At 61.6% G+C, this 22,104-nt stretch overlaps 1 protein-coding gene across 4 annotated transcripts in view; it reads left to right on the forward strand.

Annotated features, from left to right (window-relative positions):
- The window catches only part of RASGRF2 (Ras protein specific guanine nucleotide releasing factor 2), a 216,821-nt gene extending 201,034 nt beyond the window's left edge, over positions 1-15,787 (forward strand). For all 4 annotated transcript variants that reach the window (XM_051854060.2, XM_051854059.2, XM_051854061.2 and 1 more), the window contains 6 exons: positions 1,688-1,772; positions 3,984-4,181; positions 6,903-6,982; positions 7,727-7,844; positions 8,280-8,348; positions 11,841-15,787. In XM_051854060.2, coding sequence (XP_051710020.2) covers positions 1,688-1,772; positions 3,984-4,181; positions 6,903-6,982; positions 7,727-7,844; positions 8,280-8,348; positions 11,841-11,933 — 643 coding nt within the window. In that variant the 3' untranslated portion in view covers positions 11,934-15,787. The remainder of the gene's footprint in view (positions 1-1,687; positions 1,773-3,983; positions 4,182-6,902; positions 6,983-7,726; positions 7,845-8,279; positions 8,349-11,840) is intronic.
- The last annotated feature ends 6,317 nt before the right edge of the window (positions 15,788-22,104 follow it).

Consider the following 22,104-nt stretch of genomic DNA (forward strand, 5'->3'; position numbering starts at 1 on the left):
GATTCTTTTTAAGATGAATGAATGAATGAATTTATTTATTTATTTATTTATGGCCATAGCCAGGAGCCTGGAACTCCATCTGGGTCTCCAAAGTGGTTGTCAGGGCCGCAGTACTTGAGCCGTCCTCCACTGCTTTCCTGGTTGCATTAGCAGGGAGCTGGATCGGAAGCGGAGCAGCCGGGACTTGAACCGGTGCTCATATGGGATGCTGGCACTGCTGGTGGTAGCTTAACCTGCCGAAGCAGAACTCTGGCCATGGAAGGCGTGATTGCAGCGAGAACCCTAGATGATTCTGGGTGATCCATAAGCACGCTCTGGGGAACCCCGCTCCGGGGTAGACAGTGTGACCCCTGTGACCAGGCGCTCGCCCGAGCCTTGCCATGTTCTCAGTGCAGAAGGGGACAGGCTCGTAAGTCCCCCTCCGGCTGACACTCTGGGGCTCCTTTGTTGGGACACAGAGCAGGTGTTGGCGCGAGTCCCTGCTGAACCAGTCTCAGCTGGAAAGAGTGGACGCACGGGGCAGAGAGACCGCTGTGTCGGTGACGGTGGCCAGCGGGTCGGAGCTGCAGGCCTGGTGCTGGAGCACGCACCTGCAGGCTCTCTTCTGGGCACTTTGTCGTCCTGTGCTCCCTGTCGCAACACTCAGAGACCCGTCTGTGGACGTGCGACAAAAATAATCAGGGCCGGAGCCACCGGCTGTTCTGAAGAGTTGAGTTAGGGACAGTGGATCTTTTCCCACCCACTTGTGCCACTGCCCCCCCCCCACCAGGTGCAGTGAGGACAGGGGGAGGGGCCATGACTTGTGTGGAGGAGGGTGAGGGTGGTTGCCCTCGGCCTGGTCTTGTCCTGGGAGCCCCGACCCCTGCTGCTGTCCCCCAGGCCTGTGTGAGCGTCTGCTGCCCATTTCTGTCTGTGGGCTGGGCATACCCCCTGCGGGATGCAGGCAGCTCTGACCCCAGGCCTAAGGCTCCCACGGGGACTCAGCCCCCATCTGTGTGGCGCAGCCTCTTGTAAGATTCTTGCCAAACGCCCATACGAAACAGCTCCTGCCGGTCACACGCCTGCTTGATCCAGGGCCCCGCTCGCAAAGGGGCTGGACGAGCAGGACACGTGGGCAAGACAGGTCTTGCTCCAGCTGGGTCCCTGGGCCACCACTGGCCCCGGCCACGAGGGCAGGCTGCACGTGGGCACTGAGACGCACTCTTCGGCCGCTGTTCTGAGTTAGGGGCAGAACAAAGCCGAGTCCATGCCCTGGTGAGCTGCCTTCTCCAGCCCAGGTCAGAGCAAAGCGCAGGAAACACTGGTTCTTCGTTAGCGTGTTTTGGCGGCGGCGGGGGGTGGGGGGTGGGGGTGGGGGCTCACACCCATTGCTCAGAGCATCCTGGGAAAGTAGTCTGGGCGTCTGACGTGGTGCTCAGCGCCCGCGTTACTCTTGTGTTGGCTGGTGCTTTCCACCTTCACAGAGCCTTTATGAGGTCCCAGGAGCGGCAGAGTTGCCGGCATTCGTCAGAGAAAGCTGGACACCGAAAGCTCCCTTTTCTTTTGGGTGCTGAGTGGTGAGATGCAAGCGCCGGGCTGTGTCTGACAGGCGTCGGGCACCGTTCCGGAGAGGCCGGATCTAACGCGTCTGATCAGGGGGTGGTGGCTGCAAACGTAAAGCGGTTTGTGTTTCCCTTGGAACTTGCAGGGAGTTCCTCGGGCAGGGCTGGATGAAGCTGGATAAGAACGAGAGAACCCCGTACATCGTGAGAACCAGCCAGCACTTCAATGACGTGAGTGGCCCGCGGCCGGCCGGAGCGCAGGTGCCCTGGGACCAGGGGACTGGCGTCTGCGGCCCCGCCCCTTAGAGAAGCACCTGCGCCGTCCCTTAGCTGTTTGTTTATTTTTAAAGATTTATTTGTTTATTTGAAAGGCTGAGCTGGAAAGACAGAAACAGAGCTTCCAGACAGAGCTGGTTACTCCCTAAATGGCCACAACAGGCAAGGCTGGGCCAGGCTGAAGCCAGGAGCCAGGAGCTTCACCCGGGTCTCCCACGTGGGTGCAGGGGCCTCTGCTGCTTTCCCAGGCGCATTAGCAGGGAGCGGGTTCAGAGCGGAGCAGCAGGGACTTGAACCGGCGCCCGTATGGGATGCTGGCATCACGGGAGATGACTTAACCGGGTACACAGCGCTGGCCCCTACAACCCACTCTTTAAACAGAACGGATGGAGGGCTCTCAGAGCTCAGAGGTGTGGTCATCTCCAGGCCTGCGAGGCTCCCTCTGGGGACCCACATCTGATGGCTGCCGCTCAGCGGGTGGACGGCTGCCGCTGTCTTCATCAGTGTTTCGTGGGCGCAGCACGGAGCTCCCACAGCAGGAGCCGCGTGGGCCCTGGTGGTGGCGATGGTGAGCGTGGCGTGCACTCCTCCTCATTATGGCCATTCCAGGGTTGGCAGGGGCCCCTCAGGGCGCAAGCACCTTGTTGGCTGCAGCCGAGCAGCAGTGACCGCCCGCCCGCAGTCCGCCGGCCGCAGTAACGTCAGGGGTTCCCTTACACCCGAGAGCTCTCCCCTGGCTCTGTCCTGAGGGTCTGGGTCCCAGAGCCGGGAGCAGATGTGAAAGTGTCTTCAGGCTGACGCGCAGAGGGGAGGCTCCCATTTCCAGCCAAAAGGAATAGTGGTGGAGTTTAAAAAATACCAGGAGGCCGGCGCTGTGGCTCAATAGGCATACGGTGCTGGCACACGGCGAGCTGCAAGGCCACTGCCGAGGGAGGGTGGGGAGGGGCCCATCCGGGCCGCTCGGAGAAGCAGAGCCCCTCTGTGGGGAGGAACCTCCACCACCTGTGCTGAGCCTGCACTTGGGGTCTAAGGGACCCTCACCGGCTGCCCATCGCCGCCTGCATGCCCCCTGCATTGCACCTGCCACCTGCTCTGCAGCCCCCAGACCACGCAGGCCCACTCACTCCCCCAGGACGGCACCCAGAGGCCATTGCGAGTCCTTCCTCCCACTCAGCTGCCCTTACCACCCCCACGCCATCAGGAACGAAATCCACAAACATCTCAGACTCCTCTTCACCAGCCCACCCCGCGTGACCTGCGTCTCCTCGTTCCCGCCCCGCTGCCCCCCACCTCTCCGCCCCGACCTGCCCCTCACACGGCATCTCGGGAATGCTGCCCTGAAAAGTCAGTCCAGGCCTGTCCTCTGGCAGCAGATGTCAAGGACTCCCCCCAACACACACTCCCAGGCCACGTCCCAGCGGTTCACCCAGGCACCCTGCCCGTACAGCCGCCCTGGGCCGCACAGGAGCCGCTGGGGCTTGTCCCTGAAGTCTTGGCTCTGCACGGCTGCTGCCTGCCTGTGTGCGGCTTCCCCTGAGTCCCGCCAGTCAGGGATGCAGGAGGGCGTTCCCAGCCCCTGGCACAATGCGGTGCCTGCTGTGCCTCCGTCCCCGGGCAGCAAGCTCTGTATCCAGGTCACTCGTTACCAGAACCACTGGGGCCGGCGCCGTGGCGCACTAGGTTAGTCCTCCACCTGCAGCGCCAGCATCCCGTGTGGGCACTGGTTCTAGACCCGGCTGCTCCTCTTCCAACCCAGCTCTCTGCTATGGCCTGGGAAAGCAGTGGAAGATGGCGCAAGTGATTGGGCCCTTGCACCCATGTGGGAGACCCAGAAGAAGCTCCTGGCTCCTGGCTTTGGATCAGCCCAGCTCTGGCCATTGCAGCCATATGGGGAATGAACCAGCAGAAGGAAGTCTCTCTCTCTCTCTGCCTCGCAAATAAATAAATAAAATCCTTAAAGTCACCTCTTCCCCCCACCAACTGGATTCCAGTGCCTGCTGCTCTTGGTGCCGAGGGCGGCTGGAGTCCTCACGCTGGCAGCCTCTGTAGGAATCTGATAGGGAGCCAGGCGGCACCTGCCTCCTGAGAGGCTGCAGGGGATGCAGGTGCGCTGCTGAGCGCGCGGCGCCGGCTCTTAGACGCCTCGTCGGCCTTCTGGTTTCCCAGATGAGTAACCTGGTGGCCTCCCAGATCATGAATTACGCCGACATCAGCTCCCGCGCCAACGCCATCGAGAAGTGGGTGGCGGTGGCCGACATTTGCCGATGCCTGCACAACTACAACGGCGTGCTGGAGATCAGCTCTGCCTTAAACAGGAGCGCCATCTACCGGCTGAAGAAGACCTGGGCCAAGGTGTCCAAGCAGGTGAGTGCGGCTGCGAGCCCTCCCGCTGCTGGAGTCCGCGGCGCCTGTGCCGGGAGAGGGCCCCTGCCCCTCGTCCGCTCCTGTCACGGGCACTTCCAGAACTTTCCCTCGTGTTCTGGGGGCAGCCGTCCTGCCCCTGTCAGTCAGGAACACTCCCAGAACTGAGGCGGGGGAGGGGGAGGCGTGTAGACCCCCTGAGTGGGGGACGCTCCGTCCTGGGGGGGAGCATGTAGACCCCCTGAGTGCAGGACGCCCGTCCTGGGGGGGAGGGGGAGGCTTGTAGACCCCCTGAATGCGGGACGCCCCGTCCTAGGGGGGGAGGGGGAGGCATGTAGACCCCCTGAGTGCCAGACCCCGTCCTGGGGGGGGAGGGGGAGGGGGAGGCGTGTAGACTACCTGAGTGCGGGACCCCTAGACCCCCTGAGTGCGGGTCGCCCGGTTCTGGGGGGAGGGGGAGACATGTAGACCCCTTGAGTGCGGGACACCCCGTCCTGGGGGTGGAGGGAGAGGCATGTAGACCCCCTGAGTGCGGGGACGCCCCGTCCTGGGGGGTGGGGGAGGCGTGTAGACCCCCTGAGTGCAGGACACCCCGTCCTGGGGGGGGGAAGGGGGAGGCGTGTAGACTACCTGAGTGCGGGACGCCCTGTCCTTCACTCCCCTCCTTCCTCCCCCAGACTGAGGGCAGAGGTCAGGACCCAGGGCCCCAGGGCCCCGCATCCACCTTGCTCGTTGTGGTCCAGTCATGGATTTGGAGTTGGGGACGGTGACCCCTATGAGCAGAAACAGTACTTCCATGGCCCTCTTTCATGGAACCCAGCTTGCCCCGCCTGTCATTTCCATCCTATAATTTCTTTTTTAAAAAAAAAATTTAGGTTTATTTGAAAGGTATAATTACAGAGAGAGAGAGGTCTTCCATCCGCTGGTTCACTCCTCAGATGGCTGCAACAGCCAGAGCTGGGTGTCTTCCAGCTCTCCCATGGGGTGCAGGGGCGCTGCACCCCCTGCTGCTTTCCCTTATGTGTTAGCAGGGAGCTGGATCAGAAGTGGAGCAGCCGGGACTCGAACCGGCACCCATACGGGATGGTGGCACTGCGGGCAGCAGCTTTACTCATTACACCACAGTGCCGCCCCATCGCTCCATGATTTCAAGGTTGCATGGAACTGCCATTCCCACCCCCGCCCCCGCCCTCTGCTCTGGGCCCCTAGGCTCCCTGGCCTGCTCCGTGCTCCGTGGTCGCTCCGCACAAGCCCACACAGTCTGCCTTCCTCGTGTGGGTGATGGCTGGGAGCTTGCATCCTTGGGCTTGCCCTGCCCCTCGGTGCTCCCAGGTGGGCACCAGAAGCCTTCACCACAGGACAAGTGCCCACCCTTTGCTGCCTCATCCATGTGTTATGGGTGCCTGTGGCCAGGGGGTCCCCATCAGGCCTCTGCTTAGTGTCCTCAATGTGCCCACCCAGAGTGGGGGAGGGGCGTGGCAGGGGGCCCACCTGGAGGGCCCAGGCCTCAGGAGGAGCTCGGGTGTCCTTCGGGGTTCCTCCCCCCACTCTGTGTTCCCGCACAGTGCTTCAAGCCCCTTCAAGGCCTCAGCATGGCTCCTCCCTGGCCCCCAGCCTGCGCCTCCCCTCGGCTAGGGGTGCCTGCACTGACCGTAGGGTGGGGATGGTTAGATGAACATCGGAGTCATTGTTGCGGATTCTGACGGGTCACCTGTAGAGATGCCGTAGGCTGGCCGTCTCCGCCACACCTGTGTGCAGCCTGTCCTCGGGGGGGGGGGGAGGCTGCAGGTGCGACCTGCCCACACCTATGCCTGCCGTGGACACCTCTGTGGTTCCTCGTGCTCAGGACCGGAGCTGGGAGGGGTGCGGCAGGCCCAGCAGGGTCTGCACACTCGGAACCCTGCAGGTGTCTGTCCCTGGCTGTCACCGCCAGGCTGACTGTGCTTGTGCAGCTTCTTGGAGGCAGGACGGGCCCCGCACCAGGCAGGGGTCTCCCAGAGCCCCCCCCTGGTGTCGGTAGCAAGGCTCCCCTTCGGGTTGTTCTGAAAACCCCTGAAGTTGTGCGGCTCCCACCAGGCCGGGGCACAGTGGTCTGAGGACGCTCACCCTGGGCCTTCCCAGGGAGCTGGAAGCTGGAGGCACTGCCGAGCTGTCACCAGGACAGGGTCACCGTGCCCTGGGGCCACGGCCCGCTGCCCTGTGTCCGTGGAAGAAACCACAGACGGCCTTGCGCAGCAGCGTGTGTCTGGGTTGGCGTCACCTGGGCTGCTCTCACAAACCGTGAAGGTGGTCATGGCAGCAAGGGGGTGGAGCGGAGGACAGGCTCGGGCAGCAGCAGGGCGGTGCCCTGTGTGCCGGGGTGCTGCCCATCGGTGCTGCAGATTCCCTGGAAGAGCCCCTCCCGGAGCCCTCCCGTAAGCCTCTCTCCCACACGCCTTCCAGTCCTCCACGCCCTTTGGCTCCCCGAGTTGCAGTTCTCCTGCTCTGAGCCCCGTGCGCTCGTTCCCGCTAAGTGTGTGGCTGTAGCCAACTTTCCTTTCACAAATGTGAACACAGTGTCCCCCCTGCCCGTGGTGAGAACCGTGCAACACAGTGTCCCCCCTGCCCGTAGTGAGAACCGTGCGCCGGCCCTGCCGCCGTGGAGGGAGCTGCACATCTGTTGGCAGCTTTATCAGGTCCCGCGGGAAAGGCTGTACCCACCAAGCCCGTCTCTTTTGTTTGCAGACGAAGGCTCTAATGGACAAGCTACAGAAGACGGTCTCATCGGAAGGAAGATTTAAAAACCTCAGGGAAACCCTGAAGAAGTAGGTCTATCTCGGTGTTACTGAAAGTGCGGAGTTGCGTTTAGATGATTTGTGTAGCGAACCAATCACGGGTGACTTCCTGCTTTGAAAAGGAAAGCGAAGGGGAGGTAGCCATGGAGACCAGGTGCGCGGCGGCCAGCCGTGGTCGGCTCAGGACCGTGTCCGAGTGTTTACCGAACGGCGGGCTCCGTGCTCAGACCCCACGTGTCTTCCTTAGGCCCCTCTGCAAACTAACAGGAGAAGCTGTGTTACCTCTGTTTTACCAACAAGGAGGCCATGGCTCACTTGATAACTGATGGAGTTGGGATTCAGGTTCAGATCTTTCTCACTCAAGTTCATGTTCTCAACCTCTGGCCTCTGGCTGGCCCCAGAACACCAAGCAGAGAGTGAACACTCCAGAGCTCTGGGCACGTCAATTTCCCCTTCCGGCTCTTTAATAAGCTGAGGCCATGGAGGCTTTCTTCATCCTTGTCCCCTCAGAGCAGCCTGGCCAGCCCACCAGCGCTGCACACAGTGACCGATAGGTAGTGCCTGTCTGTGTGCCTCTGAGACAGACTGTGGCCGGACACGCCGTCGGTGCGAACACGCCGGGAGCAGGGGATGCTGGTTTGTGCTGGTTCTGTGTGAGGTGTGTGAGCTCTGCGTGTCGCCAGGCTGCTTCTGAAGTGAGGGGCGAAGGCGTTGGTGTCCGGGAGGTAGCGCTCGGTGCGAACGCGCGTGCGAACATGCGCCCTGCTCTTGCAGCTGTAACCCGCCCGCAGTGCCCTACCTCGGGATGTACCTGACGGACCTGGCCTTCATCGAGGAAGGGACCCCCGACTTCACTGAGGAAGGCCTCGTCAACTTCTCCAAGATGAGAATGGTAGGCGGGAGCCGGGGCTGGCTGCTCACTGCAGCGTGGGCCAGGCGGCGAGCACAGGGCCCTGGCCCGATGCTGGCTGGAGCCGCACGCTCTCGGCTCACGGCCTGGGTGTCTTCCTAAGACACACAGTGACAGACAGGCTAGAAGCTCCTTGCAAGTTAGCAGCGAGGAGCCCGTGGCCGAGAGCGCCCAGCACTTGCCCCTGCAGGCCTGAGCCCCCCTCTGACGGCCATTCCCTGACTGTGCACTGAGCTCCCTCTCGCTCCCGGTGTTCCACGTGCCGTCTAGAAGGGCAGGAGAGCCGTGGGCGTAGAGCATGACCAGGCCAGGGTCACCGAGGCCCTTGGGGGCAGGGCTGCGCTCCCCTGGGCGGGGCCCAGGAATGGGCTGGACTTGGGGAAATGCGTTTGCTTTCTTTTGCCGTTGCTCCTGTAGATCTCACACATCATCCGAGAGATACGCCAGTTCCAGCAGACTTCCTACCGGATAGACCATCAGCCAAAGGTACCGTCGTGTGCGTGCGTGGGAGTTCACCAAGAGGGTAGCGAATTAGAAAGCAGTGGTAGGCTTGAACCGCAGTGCGGAGAGCTGGCACACGGCACACAGATTCAGACAGTAGAAGATCTCAGTGCGTCTGACCAGGAAGAGAAGCAAGAAGGCAAAAGGGAGATGGATTCCACTTTGCCTTCCTTCAGTTTTACATCCTCTGTGTCTGCGCCCCGTGGCCCTGCCCCTCCTCCTCCCCTCCCCCTCCCCTTCCTCTTCCCCCTGCCTACCACTGTCCACTGCTGATCTGCTTACGTCCAGCAGAGTCCCGTCCCCGAGTGCCAGGCACACAGAGCTCCCTGAAGCCCTGCAGTGTACACGTCACACGGCCCATGTCCATTTCCTTCAGAGTAACCTGTACACTCATGACATTGAACCTGAAATCTACGTCTTTTTGTGAGTGGAACGTGATAGAGTTGTTCTAAAGCTCAAAAGGGAGGGTGGGTAGGAAAGAGGAAGGAAACAGACCGCCGAGAGCGTGCTGGGAGATAGGAACAGCACAGGAGGCGTCCCATGGCGTGCCCTGGAGCTGGAATCCACAGCCCGGGGCCGCACGGCACAGAGCTGCAGCGGCGGTGGAGCAGAGCCAAGTGCAGGCGCAGACACCAGCCGTGTGGGCCTCGGATGCGGGATCACGAGGCGCCGGAGAGCGGCAGGAGGGAGCCGACCACTGGCTGAGCGGGAGCGAGGCTGGAGCTGCCCCTCTGTGCCGTTCACAGGGACGAGTGCACATGAGCTCCTTCCCCAAGCCTAGAAGGGAAGAGGTGCGTCTGATCTGAATTCAGTAGGGGGGGGGGGGACTCAGGACTCCCGGGGTTCAAAAGCCTTCTGAAGTGCAGAACGCCAAAGCCGTGGAAGACGAGCCTGGTCACCCACACGGAGAGCTGTCGCTCCCCCTCTTCGTGGAGGAACGACACAGGACCCTGCGCTGTTCTTTCGTCTGCTCGGCCCTCCCCGGGTTTGCTGCTGGTTCTTCCCGGGTTGGCTGCCGACCCCTCCACCTCCGTGGAAGGGCGGTTCCCCCTGCCACTTTCCCCACTTCCGCGGGGGAGCGGCACACCGCCGGCCGGCTCTCTTGGGGGCTGCTCAGGTGTTCCTTCAGATAGATGTTCCTGGTGCATGTTGTCTCTCTCCTCCTTTATAGTCCTCTTCCACCAATCCCAACTCTGCTACCCACACGCAGAGCACGCTGCTCTCCTCCAATCAGGAGCAGGTCCTGCAGCTTATTGGTTGAACTGGAGGCAGCTGTGTAGAAGCTGTTGACTCCTCTCCCAGCGCCATATTGTGGGAGAGCAGATGCATAGAATAAGTCTTAATTCCAGTAACTTAGTCTAGTCCGAGTTGCTCCCCACAGAGAGCTTCCTGTGACAACAGTCAGGTACTCAAACTCCAAATACCAGCAGCGGCTAGGAAGCAGCAAGGGAGACAACGGAAGTGCATACGGATACACCTGTGAGAGAGCAGACAGAACTCAGGTCACAGAGAGACAGAAATGGCCTGTGGGAAATGTCAGCCTCACCAGTGAAAAGAAAAATGCAGATATGGTGAGAACCCCCTCATGCGTCAGACTGACACAAGTGGAAGACGAGGTGCGGTGGTAGTAAGGCTGTGGGAGAACAGGCGTCCCGGAGGCAGCGCCCACGGGCTCAGAGCCCTTGCTTGCTTTTCATCCTTCACGTTGTCCCCTGCAAGGACACACGGGGACGCGGAGCACCTGGGACCCTTGCGGGGAGAATGCAGCGGTGCAGCCACGCTGGGAACACGTGCCCCTTGGAGGTTGCTGGAAGCGCTGACTGTGCATCTAGCTTGCAACCCAGCGACTTCTCTTCAGAACGTGCCCCTGGAAAGCCTCGTGGAGAACAGTTAAACATTTTGCAATACTGATCGCCAGAATTTAGGAACAGCTGGCCTCCCGAGCGGCTGGGTGGTCCCAGCGTCCACAGAGGAGTGTCACTGTGCAGGGAGGGGCAGCAGAGTACTGACCCCTCCCACAGGGAGCGCCCTGTGCCGAGTGCAGGGAGCCGGGCACAGCAGACTGCCCGCTCTGCGCTTCACGGAACGTTCTAGACCAGGCAGAGTTAACACCTGGTAGCAGTCTGTTTTGGGAGGCAGATTGATCAAAGAGGTGCACCAGGCGACCTAACGGGGGAATGCAGTACAAGGATACTTCCAAAAGTTGGTGGGAAATGGAATTAATTGGTGCAAAACTTGTAGAATCCGTGCCTGGCTTTTTTGGTAACATGAATTTTCTGTGAGCCTCTTCTGCGCTTGGATTTCAGTAACTGTTTTTGCACCAAAATAAGTTCATCTTTTCATTCCACGTCCCAGCAGCTTGTCATGGCATCTTAGTATATACGTAAGTCACGTGAGGGCAGGCGCTGGTCAACAGGGGCCAAACCAATCATTGCACACACGTACCCTGTCTCTCAGCAGAGTGACATTTTCGTGGAAACACTTCACGCCCCCAGAGCCTCCTTCCTAGGGTCCTCTCCTCCCGTTTCCCCGCCGCTGTCTCCCCTGGCAGAGGCTTCCCACGTGAGCACTGGGGAGCAGGCAGGCGCCGTGCAGCAGCAGCCGCGTTAGGGGCCTCTGCTGTCCCGCGCTGTGGGTACTGCAGCAGTGAGCGCTGTGCACAGCCCACAGTCAGGAGAGCAGAGCCGGATGCAGTGTAAGGACGAGACCCTGTGTGACTGGGGGCGGGGCAATTTCTGAAAGTGCGTGCTCAGACGTCTGGGTGGGGGGCACACGGAATGACGGTGGCATCCCGGAGGGAGGGGGCCAGAGTTGGGGGAGCGGAATGGGAGGAGACTAGAGACATTCTGTCTGTTTTGTTCTGGGTTTTACATTGACAATACAAGGGGACTTTGGAAAGTTCATGGAGAGTGGGATTAACAGACACGTTCATTTTGGTGCAAAAAAATTGTGAGGCCAGCGCCGCAGCTCACTAGGCTAATCCTCTGCCTGCGGCGGTGGCACTCGGGGTTCTAGTCCCGGTCGGGGCGCCGGATTCTGTCCTGGCTGCTCCTCTTCCAAGCCAGCTCTCTGCTGTGGCCCGGGAGTGCAGTGGAGGATGGCCCAAGTGCTTGGGCCCTGCACCCCATGGGAGACCAGGAGAAGCACCTGGCTCCTGCCTTCGGATCAGTGTGGTGCACCGGCCGCAGCGGCCACTTAGGGGGTGAACCAACAGAAGGAAGACCTTTCTCTCTGTCTCTCTCTCTCACTCACTGTCTAACTCTGCCTGTCAAAAAAAAAAAGTTTGAAAAAAGTTTGAAAGCCACGTATAGTTTTCGCATAACGCACCACATTTGCCATGAAGTTTTGAAGACTCCTTGTGCGTTCATGGTTAGTTAGATAAAAGCTGTGGGTGCTTGAGAGATGTCGCAGCGCTCAGATTCCAGCGAGAAAACCTGTGTCCAGGCAGAAGTCAAAGCTGGGCTCTTCCCTTCCCAGGTCACTCAGTACTTGCTGGACAAAGCGCTCGTCATAGACGAAGAGACGCTGTACGAGCTGTCACTCAAGATTGAGCCTCGACTCCCTGCTTGAAGACCTGGCCTTGCCCCCGATGCCCCAGCGTTGTCACGGAGGGCGGGACGGACAGATCTACGCATGCACACGGCACGCCAGGCAGCGGGCACGGGGAGACGCTGCCAGTCTCCCACTGCACCCACAGAGATGCAGCCAGGCTGGGGTTCTGCCTCCAGCCAGAGAGAAACGCAGCCATCTGGGTTACAGACAGACTCGGGGTGGGGAGGCGCAGAGACGGGTATGGTGGGTGTTGATTGGTGGCATGTCTGACCCGGGGAGGCGCCAGCAGCTGTCGTGCTGCAGCCGGTGACAATGTGAATTCCACCCTGTCCCGAGCTCTGTTAGACCCCGGGGCTGAGGACCGTGGGAAAGATGCGCAGTGTTTTTCCCGGCACTTTCCTGGCCTGGGTGCACCTGCCAGCGCTCCAGGACCGACGGCTGCCGTCACAGTTGCTTTGCTGCGAGCTTCCCAGCAGTGCCGAGGCTTCGGCAGTGGGGGCGGCCGGCCCACGCATGTGCATGGCGCTCGGTGCATGGCCAGTCTTCACAGCCGAGCCGGCCTGTTCTGAAGCTGCCTTCCGGTCTCTGGGCAGCGAGACAGGAAGGAGACGCTGGAAAACAGGTGGATCCATCGGTGTGGCTCATTCTTAAATACAAACGGCCGACCCCAGAGGGTTGCAGCCAGAGCCGTGGTGGGGCAAAGGCGGGGTGGGGCCTCTTCCTGAGTCTGCCAGTCCCAAAGAAGCCGACCTCCTTGGGGAGGCAGCTGCACGCTCAGCCCCACCCACAAGACTGTGGCCCAAGAGAGCAGGCCACAGGGTGCTGCGGGTGCACTGGGTCTCCAGGCGGAGCGGCAGACGCTACTGGGGTCGCCTCTGACCTGGCTCTGCGGGTTTCCTCTCGCCCTTCCAGTAGGACGGGGCCTTGTTCGATTTACACAGACCTCTCTAGGTCCACGGTCAGTGTTTCCTCTGTGTGTGTGTGTGTGTGTGTGTGAGAGAGAGAGAGAGAGAGAGAATAAAACTGCTAGTGGGATTTCCCCGAGTGCTCACTCGTCCACGTGTTGCTGGGGATCAGCGCTCCCCGACCCAGGCCCCATGGTTTGAGAGGACGCCGAGGTGTGTCTGAGCGGGAACACTGCATGTGCGAGGAGAAGGGGTGCCGCTGCCCCACAGCTCTACCTGCCGAGCGCCAGGCACAGGGGCTCCTCCCGCTCCCTGGAGCCCGGGAAGTGGCCTTAGCTTTCCCGAGAGTGGCAGGTGTTGAAGAAATAGGGCTATGTCCCCCTTCACCTCCCTCCTCTCTTCTCAGGGAGACTGCTGCTCTCAAAGGAGGAAGAGAGAGCGGAGCTCTTGTTAGCCGAGCCTGCCGCACCTGGCCTCTCGTCTCAGAAGCAGCACGGCGCTCGCTGACCTGACCTGGGCACAGGGTCTCCACGGCTGTTCCCCCTCCTTGCACTTTAGCAATGCTGTCAGGACTGACGGCCGACTGGCAGAGTTCACTGCTGGCTCTCGAGAGCCGGTGGAAAGCCGGCCTCAGCGGCCATCTGTACATAGCTTCTGCAGAGGGGCCCTCTCCGAACACAGCTATCTACTGAACTACCACATCAGTCACCGAAATAGTCATCGCAGTCTAAGGACTCGGAAATATTTTCAGTAGATTCTGTTATCCAACAACACAGCACCGAGCCCGCGACGGGCTCCTTACTGATACCTGATGTTCTTTTTAAGGTTGCTTGTTTCTCTTTGGCTTCCAATAAGAGGTTGATGCATCCTGATGCATGATGACAAGGGCAGGGGCTTCCCGGATTCTACCCATGCCTAACTTTCTCTGCTCAGTGCTCAGAAACTGCGGGTTGGAGATGGCAGACGCCACTCACACCAAACACCGCCACGTCTGGCAGGGATCAGTGTTCCTGGGAGGTGAGCTGAAACCAAGAGAAACCCGTGTAAGGACCACGCACCGAGTGCGTTTGACAGCCACAGGGTCACCATGGGGTCACCGCCACCTGTAAGTGGGGGGGGGGGGGGCAGCTGTGAGTTTGGATTCTGCTTCTCCCTTGCAAATGTTCCAGGGGCACTGCAGCCATTCCTGTGGGAGAAAAACAGGAAAGGGAAGAATTCTCAGATGTGCCTCCCCTTTGGGAATGCAGCTTTTCCAAGGACAAAGCTTTTGCCCTGTTCCGCATGGGGCCTTGGAGGCGCCGCCCAGTGGTCAGCTGTGGGCACTGCCAGCTGCTCTGCCACCGTGCAGCATTTGACAGCGCTGCTTCCTGGGGCTGAGCCCAGAGCACCCCAGCTCCCCCTGGGTCAAGGCCCTTTATGGACCTGTGTCTTCTGTGGGCCACGGGTTCTGAAGGCTCCATCTGGTCACATTTAAATTCCCCGGGAGCAGCGTGTGGTGTTTTTATTTCTCCCTGACGAGGTGCCCAGCCCCTCCCGCCCTCTCAGCATGTGCCTGCGGCACCCAGTGGGTGCACTCCTGGGGTGTCTCCTCCATTCTGGTCTGCGAGGCCCGATTCCAGGAGGGGATGGGAGGCCAGCCCGTGGCAGCCGAGAGCCAGTGTGCGTACTGCACCGCACCACTGACCCAGAAACCTGGAGGTCAAATCGCATTTCATGCTGTGAGGGCGAGATGGATACACGGATTTTGCACCATCAGTGGGATGCCCTGAGCACCCCTGCAGGATGCCTTTGGTCCAGGGTGGCTACAGGCCAGAGCTCTCACCCGAGCCGACTCAGGGGTGAGGTGGAACGCTGAACGTTGTGCTTCTCCTTGGGGCCCCTCGAGGGGGGGATTCAGAGAGGGAAGCGTGGCCGCGGCTGCGAGGCTCCCAGGTGCCCTGGCACCAAGCCTGCCTTCACTGCTGGTTAAACTCCAGTGCATCCTAAGCACTCCTCACGCACCAGTGGGGTCCTCCTGTTGCCACGTGGACTGAGATGCGCAGGTGTCCCTCCTGCTGCTGCGGGAGACGAGGCCCGGGGCCAGCAGTGAGCGGGAGGTACGAAGTTCCTAGAAGAGTCTCCCTGGGAGACTGCCATCTCGGGGAAACCAATGTTTATTTACAAGCACAGCATTTTCTTTTGCATTTCTTTTCAAAGTTGGATGGCATTTCCCCCTTGAAAATAAGTTTTCCCCTTGCTAGAAAGCATAAAATGTTTTCAACCCAACCTGCAAAGTTTATGATTTTTACTACTATTGAAATGGCATAAAAGATAATACACCCTTTATGACGGAGGGCCAGAAGGGATCTCCAAATAGCCCCCGTCTCCACTGCTGTGAGAGATCGGACTTGACCGTGGAGCTTGACTTCAAGCGAAGGCAGGGCAGAACCGGCGTGGAAAGCAGCCGTGGCTTCTTGTAGGCGTGATCACGAGTGATTGAGAGAGTGACTTGGGGCAGCCGCCACCCAGCACGCCCCCGACATCGGTTGCACTTGACCTGATGGCTCCACGGTGTCTGGTGCACCCCAGGGTGTTGTGTGCAGGAGCAGGTTCTGAAGGGGCGCTGAGCATCCCTGCCTGGAGCTGGCCCGGGTCACCGCCCACCGCCCAAGGCCTGGGGCTGGTGCCTGCCTCAGCGGCCGAGTGGGCAGAGCGGTCACCTCCCAGGGCTGCTGGACACCTGGGGTCGGACGGGGACGCGCTGACCTCACAGGTGACTTGGTCACTCTCGCAGAAGATGTAAGCGTATTTCTTGAGTATCTGTGTGTGTGGCAGACACGTGTCAGTCTGAGACACATACCGTGTGTCCAGTACCCTGCACATGTGTGCTTCCAGCAGAGGGGTCTGTCCTGTGGCCCAACACTTGCCCAGGGAGGTGTGGGTTATGCCTGTATGCAGATTAAACTTCGCCTTCGTGACTGCTTGGAACGCGCACCGGTGTCTTTCTTTCCCCTGCCCGCGTGTCTCCGCACCGTCTCCCTCACAGCCGCCAGCTGTGCCGATGCTTTTTCTGTTCAAGTTCGCGGGAAAAGCAGCTCAGAAGGAAATTAATTGCACTAAGTGCGCCTCCACCCAAGAACCTTCCCGCCCTCCCCCACAACCCTCCGCGCGCCCTCCGACCAGCTCCTCAGGCCCAGGTCGAGTATAAAATTTTGCCATGGGTTTATAGGGCACGAGCGAGGTGGGCGCTGCATTATTGGCTCCACCTGCGCCGCCCCAGCCACCGGCCCACGGGCGGGCGAACTCGCGGTGTGTGGTGCTCGGGCTATTTTTAAGCAGGGATGTGACCTGGCTGGCCTCCCGGAGGCCGAGCGAGGCGGTCCCTGTCCCCGCATCCAGCCGCAGCCCGCAGCCAGGGGCTTTGGACCTAGGGCGGCCGGCGAGGGGCACTGCAGACCCCCCCTCCCCGCCCCCTCCTGCCGGGCCTCCGCGGCCTGCAGAGCTGAGCCGAGCCCCGGGACTGCGCTCCCGACGGGAGGAGCAACAACTCCCCCTCCAGCCCTCCCGGAAGCCAGGGGGAAGGGAACGCCCCAGAGACGGCGCAGGTGCTCCCGAGAGCCCAGGCCAGGCCGCAGACTCGCCTGGGTCCGACCTTCAAGGGCGCGGCGGGCGCAGCAGGTGCGCCCGGGGGCCGGGCCCGGATTGGCTGAGCCCGGCCGCTCGCCCCGCCCCGTCCCGAGCCTTTTTTAGGCCGGGCTGTAGGCTCGAGTTACACTTGGGCAGGACGACGCCCAGAGACTCCGGCTTCAAGGTCAGTGGCTCCGTGAGGCTGCTTAAGGGTGGTGGGCGGCTTGCTGGAGCCCGGGAGAGGGGCCCGGGGGTCGGGGCCGCGGGGCGCAGCGGGTGAGGGCCTGGGGGAGGGTGGCGGGGCGCAGCCGGCGAGGGGCAGTCGTGGGCGGAGGACCCCGCCCTGCGCCCGCTCTGACGGCGCTTGCTTCCTGCCTTGGGGCTGGCTTGGCTCTCCCTTGCGACTTCCGAGGGAAGAAGGTCTTTGCGGCACATCACCCAAAGAGGTGCGAGGAAAAACTCGCAAGGAACCAACCGGGAAAGTAAAATGCGAGGCCTTCCTTAGGAGCGGGTTAATTACTGAGGCCCGTCAGCTGGACCTGGGTGAACGCGCCAGCAGTGCTGGGAGCGGCCGCAGCCCACCCCCACTCAGGGGGCCAGTGGCCTGCTGGTGGCTCTCAGGGGGTCCCTGCCCGGCCTCTCCCGAACCCTGGCCGCCTGGGATGCTTTGCTTTGTGCGGAGTGACCTGGGCCAAAGGAGCGCCTCAGGGCTGCCCGCGACCGTTGGCTGCTCTGAGACCGCGGCCACACCACGTGAACGGGCATCTGCACAAGGAAGCTCGGCCTTGCCCGTGGGGAACATGTGTCCTTGGCGTGTTCTCTGCCCTGGCTCGAGGGGAGGGAGTCCACCTCCCCCAGGAGGCAGCCCCGGGCATCACCGGGTGGGCAAGCACACTCCGCCTCTGCCAAGGCACCCGAGTGCAAGGCAGCTATGAGCCGGGCCCCAGGAGGGCCATGGGCACCCCGTGGGCTCTGCTGCTCACGTGCCCAGCGAATGGGCCCTGGGCAAGGTCAGTGTCCCTAAGGGGGGGGGGGCTTGGAAAGTGGGACACAAAGTGGTGGCCTAAGCCACAAAGGCTCTTGGACAGGTGTGGCCCGGCTATGCCGAAGCCACGGGGCCTCAGCTATCCCCCAAAGGGAGTGGCAGGGAGCGAGCTGAGGGCCGGCTGTGGGTGACTGTTGGAGGGCACACCTGCCCCTGCCTGGGGGCCCTGGGCTGGGGAAGGGGCAGCCGGAAAGGCTGCGAGACCCCCGGCTCCTGTGGTCTCCAAGGTCATGGTTGACCCTTGAGAGCTGCACCTGCCGTGGTCCTGAGTCTACCCCAAGGAAACCCAGGAAGGGCGGACTCGCAACATCTCCTGGCCCTGCACGACGGACAAGTCACAGGTGCCCTTACGGCTGCCCGGGTGCCCAGCGGTCACAGAGTCACTTGAGCCTTTTGCTGCCCGAGAACGGGGAGGGCACAGCTGCTCTCCCTGGGCCCGGGAGGTTGGCACCGCAGGAATCTGCTGTGTCCCGTGGATCTGGGCCAGCCCCAAGGACGTCCCGTGTTGGGGTGGCGCTCTGGTTGGGAAGCTGACACGGGTCCTCCTCCTGCTTGCCATGTGCCCTTTGGGCCCGCGGACGCCAGGCTGGAGCAGCTGGACCAGAAATAACTTTGAATCAGCAGAAAGGCACACCTGGCTCTGTGTCCCGGACGTGCAGGGCGCCACGGAGGCTCGGCCTGGGGCGGTGGCAGGAGGTGGCAGAGCGGTGGAAGCCCTCGGGCTGGGACCAGACCCCCAGGGTGCCTGCCTGCCTGGGGCAGACAGCTGTGTGTGCCTCAGGGACCTGACAGGCTGCCCTTGGCTCTCGGCGGAGGGCAGGTGTGGGACGCTCACGGCCCCGTTGCCTTTGACCGCATCAGGCTGTGCCCTTGCGTATCCGCATCTCCTTGGCTTGCGGTCCAGGAATTCTGCAGGGTCTCAGCCCTAATACTGCCAAGAGTGCTTCACAACTGGGGAGTCATGGAGGTGACTTAGGGAAACTGAGGCAGGCGGCTTCTGTGGTGTGAGAGCCGGGGCTGCTTCGATACTTCTGCACAGCAGGAGTCAGGGAGAGGAGGAGGGAGGAAGCTTGCCTGGGCCATGTCCACAGGGGCCGGCGGGCAGGCTTGCTCCCGGGCACGCGGCGCCCGCCCTGGCATCCTGCTCGCGTCAGCAGAGCCTGGCCATGGCGAGGGAGGACCAGCCTAGAATAGTCTGGGGCCCTGGGAGGAGTCACATGGTCTGAGACAGTCTGGCAGCCCCGCGCCCAGGAGCTGCTGCAAGGCCCAGCTGGGGTTTAACTGGGCGGGGCCCCTGTGGCTCTCCCAGGTCCTAAGCTGCGAGGCTGGGCTCCCTCCCACTGCTGGTCAGCACGCGGCTGCCGGTGCCGAGGCCGACCCGGGCTCAGACGCCAGCCCTGCGAACGTGCCGGCACTGATGCTTGGGGCAGGCGACGACTCCTGGTCCCGGTGTTCCCGGGCAGACACTAAGGCCGGCTCGGCGGGATTGTCATCAAGACGCAAGATAGCAGGACGGGCAGCTCGGGAAGAGACAGGAAGTTGGACAGGTGCAGGGGCGGGCCTGTCCCCGGAAGACAGGAAGTTGCTGGAGACGCTGTTGGGAGGGGTCTGGGAGCCCTGGTGCTGGTTGTCCGGGGGTGCTGAAGGGTGTGACCGGCACCTGGCACCTCGGGTGGCGAAATGCAATTCAGAGGAAGTTAGCAAAAATGCCAAACCCACAAGCTTTGGGGGGTGGGGGGGAGGGAGGCTGATGAGCCCCGGGGCTGGAGTCCTTACGGGACTTGGATTTATGCGTCCCTTCCTCCTCACAACCCCGAGAGCCTGCCTCCTTGCTGGGGCTCAGGTGGACCGTGCAGGGTCCCACACCCAGCTGGCCTCGGCTCTGACCTGTGGGTGACCGCCCCATTTCTGGCAGATAGCGAGAAACCTGGAGTTTGCACACTTCACGATGGCTGTTTTCCTCTTACTCATCAGGGAATGATCACGTGCTTACTTTACAAGTGAGACAGAGTTCCCTGAAAACTCATAATCTCGCCCCAAATCTATCTTTTTGATGTTGTTTATGCAAATGTATGCAAACATGTACAGTACACATGCAGGCTTGTTACCAAATTGGAGCCACTCATTCTCTCCTGGGCAAGAAGGCGGCGTCTGTTAACCTGAGCAGGTGTCCCAGGTTCACCCAGGTAGGTGGAGGCAGCTGGGCGTCTTCCTGGAACAGCTGTGGGGTGATGGGCCATGGGTGATCCAGCCGCTGACAGGCCAGGCCAGGCCAGGCAGGCGAGGCCTCTCCCCGGATCCCTGCGGCCCTGACGCCCAACTTCCACAGCACAGACAGTGTCCCCGCAGGCTCCCTGCTGCCTCCCTCCTGTATCCCGCCAGCCTGACTTCTGCAGAATACATTTCCGAAGTGTGCTGTCCGGTGGGCAGGGCGCCTCAAATGTCCATCACCATTCCCTAGCACCTGTTCCACAACGCTTGGAGCAGTTCCGAGCGCAGCCCGGGGGATTCCCGCCCAGACAAGAGGATACAGAAGCCTGAGGGCGGAGCTCTGGAGTCCGCCCACCCATCTGTCCATATACCCCTCTCCCCGTATCCGTCTGTCTGCCCGTCCAGTCCAGCCTTTGGTCCATCCGTCCTCCCATCCATCTGCCCACATACCCATCTTGCTATAGCCATCTGCTCCTGTCCCCTTCTGCCCGTGCATCCGTCTGTCCACCCATCTGTCCCCCAGTCTATCCATCTGCCTATCCATCAACCCCACCCCCATGCAGCGCGTGTCAGACAGGGGATGCCCTCGTGGAGCTGCACGGGACTCGGTACCCTCTGTCGGGGCAGACAGATCGCTGTAGAAAGGATCATTAAACAGAACTAGGGCAGAAATAGTAGAGAAGACCCAGATCCACCTGGCAGATCAGGGAGCGCTTTGTGGAGGTGAGGAATCTGGGGATGTCACCCTCCCTGGGGGGACAGGGGGTGGGCTTTCCAGGAGAGGTGGGGCTAGAGGAGGGAGGGTCCAGGAGAGGCGGAGCTAGAGGAGGGGTTTCCAGGAGAGGCAGCTCCGCCCCTGACCAGAAGAGGGCGCCAGTGAGCCTTGAGTCCACAGCCAGTGACAGGTGACAACAGGAGGTTTAGCAGAAGTGGGGTTTCACTGGGTTAAGGGGGGAGGTTGGCCCAGGACGATGCTGTCACATGGTCTGCGGGCGACCTAAGCGTGGAGATGGACAGTAGGCCTTCAGAACGCTCACAGCACTTGGGTGAGGTAAATTTTAGAAACGTACCCTGGTACCGCAAAGGTTTGTTCCAGAAAAGTCATGATCACCATTGTTACTGTCGGCAGTGGGGCGACCCCCAACAGGGCGGATATTTAAGGAGGGCCGGGGAGAAGGAAGTCCTGTGTCTGTCCACTGTGCCAGGTCCCTGTGCCACTTCGCTCGCCGTCTTGTGCAGGGCAGTGGCCCTGAAGCAGGATGGAGTGAGCCCGTCTGCCCTAGGTTGTCGGGTCTTCGGAGTGTGGGATTGGTCCCCAGCCATCACCTGCCCTTCCTGCTGAGTTCACACATGGACCTGTCCAGCACCCGGGGAGGGGAGGGAAGCCGTGGTCCCTGGCGACAGTCGGGCAACTTGGTGCTGTGGTGTCCTCTGCCCCTTGTGGTGTCCATCTTCGTAACGTCTGAGCGAGTCTCCCTCCAGTTGGCCACGCAGCGCTGTTTTCTCTGCTGGGCTGGGAGCCATCGCTCTGTCCTCAGGGCAGCCTGCGCTGGCACTGCCCACTCTCAGGGAGGCCAGGGTTGACCTGGGCACCTGGCTACTGTGCAAACCTCCGGGCTGACACAGAGCTGCGGGACCTTGATTCTGCTTGTGCATAAAGGAAACTAACTGGAATGGCCGCCTTTGTGACCAGGTGGACCGGGGGTGACTTTTGCGTGACAGATGGCGCTGTCCCCTGCGACCCAAGCTCCCCAGAGCAGGTGTGCGTTGGGCTGGGCTGAGACTCCTCCCCGTCGCCTGTGGTGCACGCCACGCTCTGGTGTTGCGGTGACTCGGGAAGGAGACGGCTCTTTCTTGGCTGTTTGGACAGGAACTTCCGGGGTGGCAGGAGGCTGTATCTCCCCAGCGTCCAGCTCTCGTTACCACATCCCGTCTTCCCTCGCAGCTCACTCTGAGAGGGGCCCTACATTAAAAGGAAGGGCGTGCTCACTTTGGCCTTGGCCCTGCCTGGGGGCTTCCCCCCTCTCTCCTGGGCCCCTGTGCAAACCCCTGAGGGCACAGCGGGTGCCCAGGGTCCACACCACCAGGGCTGCAGGTCGGAGCTGCGCTGGCCGGCCCCGCGCAGGAGGGGCTGGGAGGTGCTGAGAACCAAACCTGGGGCTCCCTTGGTTGCCGTCCGGGGTGGGCCTTGAGCATCCGGCAGGAGCTGTTTTTATGAAGTTGGGATCCAGCGAGGGGGCTCACACGGGGACTCTGGATGCAGCCGGGGACTCGGCAGCAGATCCACGAGGGCGAAGGAGGCAGAGGTGCTGGGGAAGGGTCACGCATACGGGCACCCTTGCAGCCCAGCTCTGGTAAGGGGCAGCCTGGCAACCGGAAGTCAGCCACAGCGCTGCTCACCGTTGGGGGGAGGCTTGGGGAA

Source organism: Oryctolagus cuniculus, chromosome 14 (genome assembly GCF_964237555.1).
Source record: "Oryctolagus cuniculus chromosome 14, mOryCun1.1, whole genome shotgun sequence".
Lineage (NCBI taxonomy): Eukaryota > Metazoa > Chordata > Mammalia > Lagomorpha > Leporidae > Oryctolagus > Oryctolagus cuniculus.